The following is a 15,356-nucleotide window of genomic DNA, read 5'->3' as shown; positions in this document are numbered from 1 at the left end:
AAATAAAACCACTTAAGTATTAAAATAAACTCTTTATAATATTACTAGCTAACATCTTTGAATAGGAAAGCTCTTCTGAACATAGTATGAAAGGGAGAAAACAAAAAGGAAGATTGATAGATTTAACTTGATGAAAAATCTCCAGAAACACTGAAACAAAATCAAAAGGTAAATGAAAAAAACTAGAAAAAACAGTTGCACCTATATGCAGGCATATGACCAATAAAAAATCAAAACGTGTACAACCTCAGTAGTAAGCAATGTTATATCAAACTGGTATATTTAAATTTTTTCCTCAGTGTGGGTAACTGAAAGCAATTTAGCTATAAACATTATTATTTAATGTAAAAACATTACAGTTGACCCTTGGACAATGTTGGGGTTAGGGACGCCAACCCTCTGAGAAATCAAAAAATACTCATAGTCGTATATAGTCAGCCTTCTGTATATGTGGTTCCTCTGCATCTGCAGATTCAACCAACCTCGACTGAAAAAAATCCATGTATAAGTAAACCCAAGCAGTTCAAACCTGTGTTGTTCAAGGGTCAATGTATTACTTAATGATCTGAATTGCTCACCATCTCTGTATTTAACTGAAAAGTGGTCCATGTAAGTTTCTACATGACTGGGGAAAAAGTGTAAATCCACAGAAAAGTAGGACCACAACAAAGTATCAATGGTAGTTTTCTCCAAGTGAATGAGATTAGGGTCAATTTTTTTCCACTGCATCTGCAAATTGGGGATCATAAAGATGCCTATCAACTTCACAGTTAACTGTGAGAACTGAATGAAATAATCATTTTAAGTACTTAATAGAATATCTGGCAAATATATACTAAGCCCTCAAATATTTTTGCCATCATTAAAATTTCTTCACTTATCAGTTATTTCCAGAATTTCTACAACAAACATCACTTTTTTTTTTTTTTTTTAATTAATAGCTACTTTATTTATTTATTTATTTATTTATTTAGCTGTGTTGGGTCTTCGTTTCGTGCGAGGGCTTTCTCTAGTTGCGGCAAGCGGGGGCCACTTTTCATCGTGGTGCGGGGGCCACTCTTCATCGCGGTGTGCGGCCCTCTATCGCGGCCCCTCCCGTTGCGGGGCACAGGCTCCAGACGCGCAGGCTCAGCAGTTGTGGCTCACGGGCCCAGTTGCTCCGTGGCATGTGGGATCTTCCCAGACCAGGGCTCGAACCCGTGTCCCCTGCATTAGCAGGCAGATTCTCAACCACTGCGCCACCAGGGAAGCCCCAAACATCACTTTTTAAAACAGAAAATCATATTGTTTTAATGTATACCCATTTTTATGAAGTCCTATATTTCATTAAATAAATTTTAAACTTATCTTCTAAGTAGAAGACATTATACTAAAATGAAGATAAAAGGGTGTATAAGTCTATGTCCACAAGGGATTTGTAATCTATTAAGAATAGTAACAGGGCTTCCCTGGTGGCGCAGTGGTTGAGAATCTGCCTGCCAATGCAGGGGACACGGGTTCGAGCTCTGGTCTGGGAAGATCCCACATGCCGCGGAGCGGCTGGGCCCGTGAGCCACAACTACTGAGCCTGCGCATCTGGAGCCTGTGCTCCGCAGCAGGGGAGGCCGCGATAGTGAGAGGCCCGCGCAACGCGATGAAGAGCGGCCCCCGCTTGCCGCAATTAGAGAAAGCCCTCGCACAGAAACGAAGACCCAACACAGCCATAAATAAAAAAAAAAAAAAAAAAAAAAGAATAGTAACAAATAAAAATGTGCTGTGTGAAATGTGCCATAAGAAAAACAAAATGCTATGGGGTATAGAAAAAGAAGGAAAGATCATATCCAGGTTTTCTGTGTTTGGGATTGGGATAGGGCAATGAGAGAGCTTCAGGGAGGAGATGGCATGTGAAATGAACCTTGAGCAAAGCTGGGAAGGATCCAGCGCTGTGATAGGAGTGCTCTGCTCTAGCTAGGAGAAAAAACTGCAAAGATTACAGCTGAAGTTACTTAGGCCGAAGCTACACTGTAGAACAATGCTTTCAAACTTACTTGACAGTGACCCATGTTAAGGAAAGTTTTATATCATGACCCAGAATGCACATACATGTCAGTGTATATATGTATATTTGTATGTTATATATATATATATACACATATACACAGAAACAAATTTCATAAAACACGAACAGATGTCATATACGCTGACAACTTTTTTTTTTGATTAGTGCTGGTAGCAATCTACTAAATTGATTTCAGGACTGGTTAAATGGGTTGGGACTCTCAGTCTGAAAAGCTTGAGGGCTTTAAATGTCAGGTCAAGGACATTTCCACTTGATTCAACAGACACTGAAGCTTAGGGACATGGTGTGGCAGGATGGAAGTCTTGCTTTTCAAAAAGTCATCTGTTGGGACTTCCCTGGTGGTCCAGTGGTTAAGACTCCGCACTTCCACTGCAGGGGGCACAGGTTCGATCCCTGGTCAGGGAATTAAGATCCCATGTGCCGTGTGGTGCGGCCAAAAACTTTTTTTAAAAAGTCATCTGTTAGCAATGTATAAGATAAATTACCTAGAATTAGAAGGCAGGATGCAGAAAGACTTACTAGGTTACTGAAATAATACCAGTAAAAGATAATGAGAGCCTAAACTAGAGAAATGTTAATAAGAATGGAAGAGAAGATAGATCTGAGAACTATTTCAAAGATTAAAAACTCCCAAACCTTGAAAAACAGAAAAGTGAAACAGGAGGTTCAGAGTCTGAATATCTGGATAAAATGATAAAACCAAAAACAGAAATGATGAAGTCAAGCCAAATGCTTGGTTTGGAGAGTAAATGATGACCTCGAGTTTGGACATAGTGAGTATAAGGTATTCACAGAACAAGAGAGTGAAATATGCCACAAAGACAACTGATAAAACAGAGCCCCGAAGGCCATTAGAGGGAATGCCAGTGAAGCTGTGGAAAAGTTAGTAAACTCATATCCTGCTGCTAGAAGACAATGTTGGTAACACATCAAGAGCAACACAGATGTTTACATGCTTTGATGCAATTACTATTTTTAAGAATGTATTCCAAGGAGAAATTCAGCAAAAAATTAAATATATGAATATATTCAATGAATATCAAGTGACCAATTCTAAACAACCTAAATGTTCAATATTAGGGTAATGACCTTAAACAAATTACAGCACGTTGATTTGACAGACTATAACCATGGTTTACATAAGGGGCTACCAAAAACTATAGTCCTTATCATCAGTTATTTTTTAAATACCTATACATGTGGCATTTTCCTAGAAAAGTACTATTCAAAAATGAAACCAAATGTTAAGACTGGTTGAACTAGGATGGATTTATTTTTCACCTTTAAAAATTTCTGGTACATTAATGTACAGTTTAAAACAATTTTAACCTTTGCAAAAAGAAGGGCTTTCTTTCTCTGAAAAAGGAGTGCAAGGGGGAGAGGAAGGAGGTAGATAAAAAGATTATTTTTAATGGCCTCAATCTTTCTTTTTTCCCCACTATACTCAATGACATGACAAAAATCCTAACATTTTTAATGATGAAAAGTTTTGCACGTGCAAAATAATATATAAAGGAATGACACAAGGTAAAAAGAAAAATAAAACAATATGCAGATTGTGTGAACATTACCAGTATTTTGGCATCCCCCATGTGCCTCTCCCCAATACATCCCTTCCCCCCCCCGAAAATATCCACTATTATGAATTTTGTGTTTGTTATTCTCTTCCTTTGTTAGTCTTTTAGAACAATATCCCTGAGTAATATATTAAATTTTCTATATTTTGAAATTTATATAAATGGCATCAAACTATTACTATTTGGTGACTTGCTTTTTTCATTAAAGATTATGTTGGGGTTTTTTTGTTTTTTGTTTTTTTATATAATTAATTAATTAATTAATTATTTTCTTTTTGGCGGTGTTGGGTCTTCGTTTCTGTGCGAGGGCTTCCTCTAGTTGCAGCAAGCGGGGGCCACCCTTCATCGCGGTGCACGGGCCTCTCACTATCGCGGCCTCTTTTGTTGTGGAGCACAGGCTCCAGACGCGCAGGCTCAGTAGTTGTGGCTCACGGGCCTAGTTGCTCCACGGCATGTGGGATCTTCCCAGACCAGGGCTCGAACCCGTGTCCCCTGCATCGGCAGGCAGATTCTCAACCACTGCGCCACCAGGGAAGCCCAAGATTATGTTTTTGATATTCATCCATGTTGCTATGTATTGCTGTAGCTCGTTCATTTCTCCTACTGATTTTGTTGTCACAAACAACTGAGTTTGAATCATTCTTGTTGAAGATGTCTTCAGGGTTTAATCTAACGTAGAATTTCTAAAACATAGTCTCCCCATCATCTTCAACTTTAAAAGTTAACGCCAAATTGTTCTCCAAAATGGTCATACCAAATTACATTACCACTAGTAATTTGTTACTGTTGTTCTACAACCTTACCATATGGCATATTGTCTGATTCCTATCACTAGTCTTCACCTTCCTTCAGTTTTTCCTAGGCACTGCAGTGAAATTAGTATTACCATATAGAACTTTGTCCTCTGCTCAAAAACTTTAAAAAATTCTTTATTATCTCCTGACTAAATCATAAATCAGGCTTTTAAGTCCTCCACAATCCCTCCAAACCCACTGTGCCAAACTTATACTATGCTCCTCTTTGAATTTTGTCTTAATTAAACTGGTTTATTCTTCACTGCCTCCATTCTTTTACTCTGACATTCCAGTTTCTTCTCCCTCACTTCTTCATGTTCAAATTCTACTGTCCCTTAAATTCCAATTCAAAAGCTATTTTCCGACTTCCCTGGTGGTCCAGTGGTTAAGACTCCGTGCTCCCAATGCAGGGGGGCCCAGGTTCGACCCCTGGTCAGGGAAATAGATCCTGCATGCTGCAACTAAGAGTCTACATGCCACAACTAAAAGAGCCCGCATGCTGCAACTAAAGATCCCACATGCTGCAACTAAGATCCCACATGCCACAACTAAGACCTGGCACAGCCAAATAAATAAATAAGTATTTTAAAAAAACCCCACAAAAACCAAAAGATATTTTCTCCTAAGAAAGCCATCTCTCATCTCCATTCCTATAAATTACCTTTTTTGGATCTACCACTTTCCACCTTGTACAAAAACAATTATCAAGTGCATGCTGTGTACAACATGCTCTGCTAAACATTTTACATCATAATCGCTAATTTTCATAATAACAGTGCATGAAAGGCAGGTAATTTCATTCCAATGTAACACAGCTGATAAGCTGCAGTGCTATATTTTGTGTTATTAGGTTTGATTTCAAAGACCGTTCTCTTTCTACTATACTGCACTGTCACTTTGGTTTTAAAATATCATTAACATTACTTAATAATTTAATTAAACTTATGTGTACCCAACTTTGCCCTACAGAAGATCTGAAACATCTAATTATTTGCTCAAGTATATTAATATCATTCTTACTATCTAACAATGATCTGAGATGGCTTAGAAAAATAAGAAGATACAAACCACAACGGGGAAAATCATAATCAATGTAAAAAGAGGAAACAAATATGCTAACTATAAATGTTAACACAGTTGCTTGCACTGTAAATAAAATTTGACAGTCAAGACAAGACAGGAAAACACAAAATTTAACTCAATGCCAGAAAGGAAGAAGCTCACAAGTACCTCAGGGCAGGCAAGGATTTCCCGTACTAAGTTGAAAATAGATTTTCATGTGGTATACTGTTTTTATAAAGCAATATTATTGCTGCATTGGAGTGACAAGTTCTTAAGAGTCTGGCTTCTTTTGTGTCCTATATAACACAACACAGCAAGTGTTTAATTTGTTGAATGACTAACCATTAAGTATTGGGGGTCAATATAAGGTAAAGAACAGACTCACAGTTTAAGAGGAAGTAAAAGAGAAGACTGGTGGTTGTGGTGAGAAAAATAAATGCAGACTTAGGGGTCTCTACAGGATAAGATCTTTTCTTTCTTTCTGTATTTCTCCAAACAATATTTTAAAATGTGAATACCATTCTTAGCTTGTGAGCTTTACAAAAACAGACTGCTGACCAGCCATAGTTTGCAACCCCTGGTCTGAAGGATAAAATTCTAACTTCTTAGTTTCACATAAAAAGACCTTTATAATCTAAATCCAATATATTTCTCTAGTCATGTTATCCCACACTCACTTAAGTCTATACTTCTTAGATGCAGAATTTTTCAGTTTCCTGAATATTCAGTCTAAGGCTTTTCATAGCTCTGGGCCATTGTTCCTGCAGCTCCCTTAGGTTTTCTCCATTTCTCAGTTTATACAGTTATTCACCATTCAAAATCCATCCCGAATGTCACTTCTTTATATACCTTTCCCAATTCACCCAAGGAGTGATCTATTACCTTTCCTATTCAAAAACCTCTTTTTTATTGTTCATATCTCTCTTAAAGCCTTCATCATGCTGAATGATATTTTTACAGTCTCCCTCCTCCTATCCCCACTACTCTGTCTAAGGCATGGATGGTCTTATCCATCTTGATATTCCCACTCCCCTACATTGGTGCCTAACAATACCTAGCATTATAGCGCATGCTCAATAAATATTCATCAACTAAAGAAGTACTTCATACTTTTTAACATAAGTATCTATGTGTAATAATGACTAAGATAATATCCGAAAACTGTAAATTTATACAGTCATAATTGGGTTCCACTGCTTAGGTTTTTTAAAAAAGAAAAATAATTTCACTGTGATTTTAAGAGTATTTTACATGCCTGGTTGTGTTCATGAGCTGTGCAATTATCTGTTCCATTATATTCTGTAAGCTGTTCTCTTCTTTTTTCTCTAATAAGAATTTTATGAACATCATCTTCCAGTCTATTGAAGAATCCTCCATCATGTGATAAAGTCTGAGAAGAACTCAATTCCTGTCAAAAATGAATTAAGATTTACTATCAATCAATACAAAAGTGCATGCATTTAATAAACCTGGTCAGCCACTAGAAGGATAGAGAATGAAAAAAAAATAACATAGAGACAATCAACCATCTGATTCTTCTCTATCTCCAGAAGATAACCAGTAGAGATACATTTGCAAATGTCCTTTATTTCATATTTTTTGAGTTGGGTATTGATTTTTACATTATTTTTTATCCATATACCATACAATTTACCCATTTAATTTGCACATTTAAATGGTTTTTAATATATTCACAGAGTTGTACAACCATAACCCATTTATAAAGTTACATCAGCCCAAAAAGAAACCCAGAACTTATTAGCATCATTTCCCATTCCCTCCTAATCCCTCCCCTCAGCTGTTCCCTAGGCAACATTAATCTACTTTGTCTGTATAGATTTGGCTATTCTGGACATCTGATATAAATGGAATACAATACAGTATTGTATAAGGTCTTTTGTGGCTGGCTTCTTTCACTTTGCAAAATGTTTTCAAGATTCATCCATATTATAGCATCTATCAGCACTTCACTCCTTATTGCCAAATAATATCCCACTGATGGATATACCATATTTTATTTCTCAATTCATCAGTTGATAGACATTTGAGCTGTTTCTACCTTTTGGTTATTATGAATAATGCTCCGGTAAACATTCATGCAACAAGTTTTTGTGTGGACATGTTTTCAGTTCTCTTGGGTATATACCTGGAAGTAGAATTGCTGGGACATATGGTAACTCTATGTGTAACCTTTTGAAAAATTGCCAAACAGTTTTCCAAAATGACCATACTATTTTACAACTTGTCAATGTATTCAGTGTATGAGGCTTCTAATTTCTCCACATTCTCACCAACACTTGTTATTATACATCTTTTCAAATTATAAACACCCAAGTGGGTGTGAATGAGATTCATTGTGGTTTTGAATTGCATTTACCTGATGGCTAATGGTGCTAAGCATCTTTTCATGTGCTTATTGGGCATTTGTATATCTTTGTGAAAAAATGTTTATTCAGATAGCTTGCCCAATTTTTTTGTTGTTTTTTTGTTTTTTAAACTACATGTGAATTTATTATTAAAAAAAATTTTTTTGGGCTGCACCACACAGCACATGCAATCTTAGTTCCCCAACCAGGGATCGAACCTGTACCCCCTGCATTGGAAGCGTGGAGTCTTAACCACTGGACCGGCAGGGAAGTCCACTTTGCCCAATTTTTAATTAGGTTACTTTTTATTTTTGAGTTGTAGTTCTTTATAAATTCTAGAAACAAGTCTCTTATCAAATACATGATTTGCAAATATTTTCTCCCATTCTGTGGGTTGTCTTTTCACATTCTTGACAGTATCCTTAGTATCACAAAAGTTTTAATCTTGACAGAGTCCAATTTATCCAAGAAATCACTGCCTAACTCAGGGTCATCAAGATTTACTCCTATATTTTCTTCTAAGAGCTTTATAGTTTTAGTTCTTACATTTAAGTTTATAATCCATTTTGAGTTATTTTTTGCATATGGTGTGAGAAGGGGTCCAAATTCATTCTTTTGCATGTGGCTATCCAGCATCATTTGTTAAAAGATTATTCTTTTCCCACTGAATTGTCTTGGCACCCTTGTCCAAAATCAATTGAACATAAGTATAAAGGCTTCTTTCTGGACTCTTAATTTTATTCTTTCAACCTATATGTCTACCCTTATGCCATACCACACTGCCTTAACTACTCTAGCCTTATATTGCTCAAACTTTTACAGTATATTTAAAAACAATTTTTACATAAATTCTACACACAAATGATAAGGAGCTAAGACTGTATCACAATCTACTCAATTATGTAAAGTCAGAGATTTTATATGTTCTCCAAGAAAAGTATCATTTCCTTTCCAACTTCCTGTTGCAAGACAGAGACTGAAGAAAATGTTCCTCTCACTCTCATAGGTTTTCCCTATGTCCCACATTCTTGAGCTTTAATATTCCCAATTTTACCCATTTCAACTGTATTTGTCAGCAAATGACCCAACAGTTCAATGACTGTTCATCCTTTTCCTTTCACCTTATCTTAGAAAGTGTTTGAAAGAAAAAAAAAAGTGTGTATCAGTGCTTAATATACAAATAATATTTAAAATATTTGTAGAGCACTTTATATTTTGCAAAGCACTTACAGAAACATCCCTTTAGTTGAATCTCATTAACACTGTAAGAAACTGATAGAGCAAGAATAATTTCCCCACAAAGTAATCATAGTCACAGGAAAGTTAAATAACTTGCTCATGAGTGATTCTACTGCCAAGTGGTACAGCTATAACTCAAAGTCTACTGCTTCATAAAATACTTCCATTCTGGTAAGACTTCATTTTAAAGCAATGAATACAACAATGCTTAAAACACTGCTGAGCTTCTATGGAAGGTATAGCATGATGATGGCAACTAATCAGCCTCTGGATTTCACTACTTTAAATAGTGCAGTTCCAACTAATGTCCTCTGTTTTTTGATAGCTGCTACCATTACCAGCATGCCTATCCCAAAGGGTACTCTGTCCTTGATATTTTTTCTTTAGCGAGGCATAAAATTTCTTTTCAGCCTAAGGACAGAAGTTTTCAAAAGATACCTTGACAGGAAACTACAGAGAAATGAAACAAAAATGAACCAACAACGCCCCCCTCCCCCAACACACACACCTCAACAGAAAAAAGACAAAAATGCAGCAAGTGTTAAGAACACAGATTCTTTAATAAGTCTAGCCAATTCAATTTCAATTTAACTAAAATTCTGAGCACCTATTATGTCCCAAGAATATAATGAAAAAGACAGTACGGTGTTTGTGTAAGTATAGCCTTATAGATCACTGGAACATAATTAGGAGACTGGACATAAGCCTTCACATTTATGGTCAATTTATTTTTTATGAAGGTGTCAAGTTACTTCATTAAAGAAACAATATTGTTTTCAACAAATGGTGCTGGGAGAACTGGATATAAACATGCCAAAAGTGTATTTGAACTCTTTCTTCACACTACGCACAAAATTAACTCAAAATTAGATCATGGAGAAGATTCTGTGAAGATGGCAGAGTAGCAAGCACCAGGAACCTGTGTCCTCACACAGACAATAACTGCACTGGCAGAATCTGTCTGATTTTGGAACAACTATTTTGGAATTCTGAAGTCTGCTGAAGGCTTGCAACTTCCAGGGGAACTCTGGGATGGTAAACTGCAGTAAATTTTGGTCAGTTTCAGCTCTTAGCACAGTAGCAACTACCCATCCACCACCCTCAGTGATGTGGCAGGCAGCTGTGTACATGTTCCTGGAGCAGCTTGTACACAGCTTATGGGAGCCAGGGTGGGCAGCAAGGAGCCTCTCCTCCAAATAATGGGGATCTGTGTTCTGGTCACTAATCGCCGCTTCTGATTACAGAGGTGCAGACCAAGAGACAAAGAAGCAGACAGCCGTTGTTGCTGCACCTCCCCTCGTTGTTGCAAGCCCCTCCCCCTCTAGCTGAAGTGACTTCCAGTGGATTTAAAGAGCTAGTGCCCTTCCCCTCCCCCCTCATATTTTGCTTTTCCACTTTTGAGAGCCAGACTTTAAAAAATAGGCCATTCATGGGCTTTCCTGGTGGCACAGTGGTTAAGAATCCGCCTGCGAATGCAGGAGACACAGGTTTGAGCCCTGGTCCGGGAAGATCCCACATGCCATGGAGCAACTAAGCCTGTAAGCCACAACTACTGAGCCTGCGTTCTAGAGCCTGCGAGCCACAACTACTGAGCCTGGAGGCCACAACTACTGAAGCCCGCATATCTAGAGCCCATGCTCCACAACAAGAGAAGCCACTGCAGTGAGAAGCCTGTACACCTCAACGAAGAGTAGCCCCGCTTGCCACAACTAGAGAAAGTCTGCAGGCGGCAACAAAGACCCAATGCAGCCAAAAATAAAATAAATAACAAATTAAAAATATATATTAATGTTTGAAAAAATACAATAAAGACCAGCTTATTAAAAAAAATAGGCCATTCAAAAACAACTGCCTGTAAGGGGAAAATTAGAAAGTGACTATGAATGCCCAAGGAAAGGCTATGAAAAGACCTAAGACATTAAGTTTACAACAATCAAAAAAAAACCAAAAAACAAAAAACCCCAAAACAGTAATAAAAAACACCAATCCCTGAGGAAGGAGGAGAATCTGATTTCCAGAGTTACCATATTACTAGACTCAAATGTCTCATATTCAACAAAAAATCACAAGGCATACAAAGAAACAGGAAAGTATAACCCATTGAAAGTAAAAAGAAATCTATAGAAACTGTTCCTGAAAAAGACTTATTTATGGCAGTTGTATTAGACAAAGACTTTAAAACAACTCAACTGTCTTAAAGATGCTCAAAGATTTAAAGGAAGATGTGGAGAAAATCAAGAAAACAATGTGTGGACAAAATGGAAATGTAATTAGGGATTAAAAAAAGAAACCTAAAGAGATGCCAAAAGGAAATTCTGGAGCTAAAAAGTACAATAACTGAAACAACACATTCACTAGAGTGACTGAAAGGCAGAGTTGAGCAGGCAGAAGAAAGAATCAGTAAACTTAAAGATAGGACAACAGAAATTATCTAGGCTGAGGAACAGAAAGAAAAAAGATTGAAGAAAAGCAAACAGAGCCTAAGGGACCTGTGGGACACCATCAAGCAGGCCAACATACAAACTGTGGGAGTCTTAGAAGAAGAAAAGAGATAGAAAGGGGCAGAGAGAATATCTGAAGAAATAATGGCTAAAAACTTCCCAACTCTGATGAAAAACATGACTATAAACATCCAAGAAGCTTAAAGAACTCCAAGTAAGATGGACTCAAAAAAAGACCCACAGCAAGTCACATTATAATAAATTTTCAAAAGACAATGACAAGGGACTTCCCTGGTGGTCCAGTGGTAAAGAATCCCCCTTCCACTGCAGGGGACACAGGTTCAATCCCTGGTTGGGGGAACTAAGATACCACATGCCATGGGGCAACTAAGTCCATGCGCCACAACTACTGAGCCCATGCACCTCAACTAGAGAGAGTCCACGTGCCAAAAAATACAGAGCCCACATGCTCTGGAGCCCGCACACCACAACTACAGAGCCAACGTGCTCTGGAGCCCATTTGCCACAACTAGAGAGAAAAAACCCGCATGCCACAACTAGAGAGAAGCCCGCACACTGCAACAAAGACCTGACGCAGCCAATTAAAAAAAAAAAAGACAATGGCAAATCATCATATACAAGGGATCCTCAATAAGATCATAAGCAGTTTTCTCATCAGAAACTTTGAAGGCCAGAAGACAATGGGCTGAAAAATTAAAAATACTAAAAGAAAAAAACCTTTCAACCAAGAATGTTATATGTGGCAAAACACTCCTTCAAAAGTGAGAAATCAAGACATTCCCAGAAAAACAAAATCTGAGGGAGTTTGTGACCACTAGACCTGCCCTGCAAGAAATACTCACGGTAGTGCTGGGAAGGTAAAAAGAAAGAACATTAGACAGTAACTCAAAGCCACATGGGGAAATAAACATCTCAATAAAGGGTAATTATAAAAGCAAGTATTATTGTAACAATGGCATGTGACTGTACTTTTTGTTTTCTACATGATTTAAGAGACTAATATGTTTAAAGAAACAAAAACAATTATTAGTGTAAATGCTAACATTAACATAACTTTGATTTCTAACTCCAAATCTTGTTTTCTACATAACTTGAAAGACTAATGCACTTAAAATAATCATCAGTTTATGTCTTGGGGCATGCAATGCATAAAGATGTAATTTTGTGACATCAGCAACTGAAAGGGAAGAGTGGTCAAGACGGCAGAGTACACAGACCAAGAGCTTACCTCCTCTCACAAGCACACCAACTTCACAACTATCTGCAGAACAACCACTGATGAAGAAGACTAGAACCTACCAGGAAAGATCTTCTACAACTAAAGACATAATGAGATGGGTGGGAGGGGTGGACTCGTGACATAGTCAAATCCCATACCCCCCAGGTGGGCAACCCAAAAACTGGAGAATAACTATACTGCAAAGGTTCTCCCACAGGAATGAGAATTCTGAGCCCCATGTCAGGCCCCCCAGCCCAGGGGTCCAGCACTGTGAAGACAAGCCCCCAGAGCATTTGGCTTTGAAGGTCAGTGGGGCTTAACTGCAGGAGCCCCACAGGACTGGGGGTGATAGAGACTTCACTCTTAAAGGTTACACACAAAATCTCATGCACACCAGGGCCCAGGGCAAAAGCAGTAATTTGACAGGAGTACATCTACCTGCTGGTCTTGGAGAGTCTCCTGGAAAGGTGGGGGGTGGATGTGGTTCACCCTGGGGACACAGACACTGGTGACAGACATACTGGGGAACATTCAGCTGTGTGAACACTGCTGCTATGGGGGCTGACATCTGGGCTCATTAGCTCCAAGACCTGGCACCACCCAACAGCCTGCAGGCTACAGTGCTAGGACACCTCAGGCCAAACAACTAACTGGGCAGGGACACAGCCCCAGGCATCAACAAACAGGCTGCCTGAAGACTTCCTGAGCCCACAGCTGCCTCTAAACATGCCCCTAGATACGGCCCTGCCCACCAGAGGGCCAAGACCCAGCTCCACTCACCAATGGCCAGGCATCGGCCCCTCCCACCAGCAAGCCTGCACAAGCTCTAGATTAGCCTCACCCACTGCGGGCAAACACCAGAAGTAAGAAAACTATGATCCTGCAATGCAGGCCAGACCCAACCCTGGGACCAGACAGGCCCTGACCCTGCCCACTAGCTGGCCAAAGCAACCTCTGGGACACCCTGGACCCAAAAACTGTATCAGGAATTGCCTCCCCCAAACAATCTGAAACGAGCTCTGAGATCCCTGGGCCCTACAGCCAGACTCTAGGACAAGCTCTGCCTGCCAGTATTCCAGCACTAACCACAGGATCTGGCACCGGTGGACTGGCAACAGCCACAGAGTCTTTAGGACCCTGACTCTGCCCACCAGTAAGCCAGTATTAGCCCCAGGGCTCCCTAGGACTCTGCATCCAATCCAGCCACTTTATGACCAGACCCTGCTAAACAGCAGCCAACAGCATCTGCACAAGGCAGGGCCTAGCAACTAAGCAGACTAGGGGCCAATCAAGGCTACCAGACTGCTCACATAGTGAGCCTGCTGCAAAAGAAGGACCACACAGCTCTCTTAGTGGGAAGCCCTAGAGCACACAGCTTGGGTGCCAAGAGGGGAGTGCACAGTGGGGACACACAGGATGCTTCTTACAGAAGGCCACTTCTCCTAGGTCAAGAATCAGAGCTGACCTATCACATACACAGAGATATGAATAGCAACGTAGACAAAATGAGGCAGCAGAGGAATATGTTCCAGACAAAGGAACAAAATAAAACCCCAGAAGAAGAACTAAGTGAACTGGAGATAGGTAATCTACCCAAGAAAGAGTTCAAAGTAATGATCATAAAGAAGATCCAAGAACTCGGGAGGAGAATGGATGCACAGAGCAAGAAGTCGGAAGTTTTTAACAAACAGCTACAAAACCATAAAGAAACACCAAACAGAGATGAAGAATACAATAACTGAAATGAAAAATACACTAGAAGGACTCAATAGTAAACTAAATACTTCAGAAGAATGGATCAGTGAAATCACTGCCACTGAACAATAAAAAAGAAAAAAGAATGAAAAGAAGTGAAGACAGTTTAAGAGACCTCCCGGACAACATCAAAAGCACTAATATTCACATTACAGGGGTCCCAGAAGAAGAAGAGAGAAAGGGCCCAAGAAAATATTTGAAGAGATAATAGCTAAAAAACTCCCTTGAAAAGTAAACAGTCACCCAAGTCCAGGAAGCACAGAGAGTCTCATACAAGATTAACCCAAAGAGGAATACACCAAGATAAACTGTAATTAAAATGACAAAAATTAAAGATAAAGAGAGTATACTAACAGCAGCAAGGGAAAAGCAAAAAATAACATACAAGTGAACTCCCATATGGTTATCAGCTGATTTTTCAGCAGAAACTCTGCAGGACCCAAGGGAGTAGCATGATATATTTAAGGTGATGAAAAGGAAAAACCTAAAGCCAAAATACTCTACCCAGCAAGGCTCTCATTCAGATTTGACAGAGAAATCAAAGGCTTTACAGACAAACAAAAACTGAAGGAATTCCGCACCACCAAACCAGCTTTACAACAAACGTTAAAGGAACTTATCTAGGCAAAAATGAAAAGGCCACAACTAGAAACAAGAAAATTACAGAATGAAAAGGCTCACTGGTAAAGGCAAACATACGGTAAAGGTAAGAAATCATCCACACCAAGCTTGTAGGGAGATTTAAAGACAAAAGTAGTAAAATCATCTGTATCCACAATAAGCAGTTAAGGAATGCACAAAACAATTAGACATAAAATATGAT

The 15,356-nt window shown here is 38.9% G+C and overlaps 1 protein-coding gene across 1 annotated transcript in view; it reads right to left on the bottom strand.

The window, feature by feature from the left end:
* GKAP1 (G kinase anchoring protein 1) overlaps positions 1 to 15,356 on the bottom strand; it is a 79,849-nt gene that overhangs the window by 12,598 nt on the left and 51,895 nt on the right. Inside the window, exon 8 of the mRNA XM_059926322.1 lies at positions 6,748 to 6,900. Within this exon, the coding sequence (XP_059782305.1) occupies positions 6,748 to 6,900 (153 nt within the window). The remainder of the gene's footprint in view (positions 1 to 6,747; positions 6,901 to 15,356) is intronic.

This window comes from Balaenoptera ricei, chromosome 6, assembly GCF_028023285.1.
Source record: "Balaenoptera ricei isolate mBalRic1 chromosome 6, mBalRic1.hap2, whole genome shotgun sequence".
In the NCBI taxonomy this organism is placed as follows: domain Eukaryota; kingdom Metazoa; phylum Chordata; class Mammalia; order Artiodactyla; family Balaenopteridae; genus Balaenoptera; species Balaenoptera ricei.
This window is presented reverse-complemented; position numbering and strand designations above follow the sequence as displayed.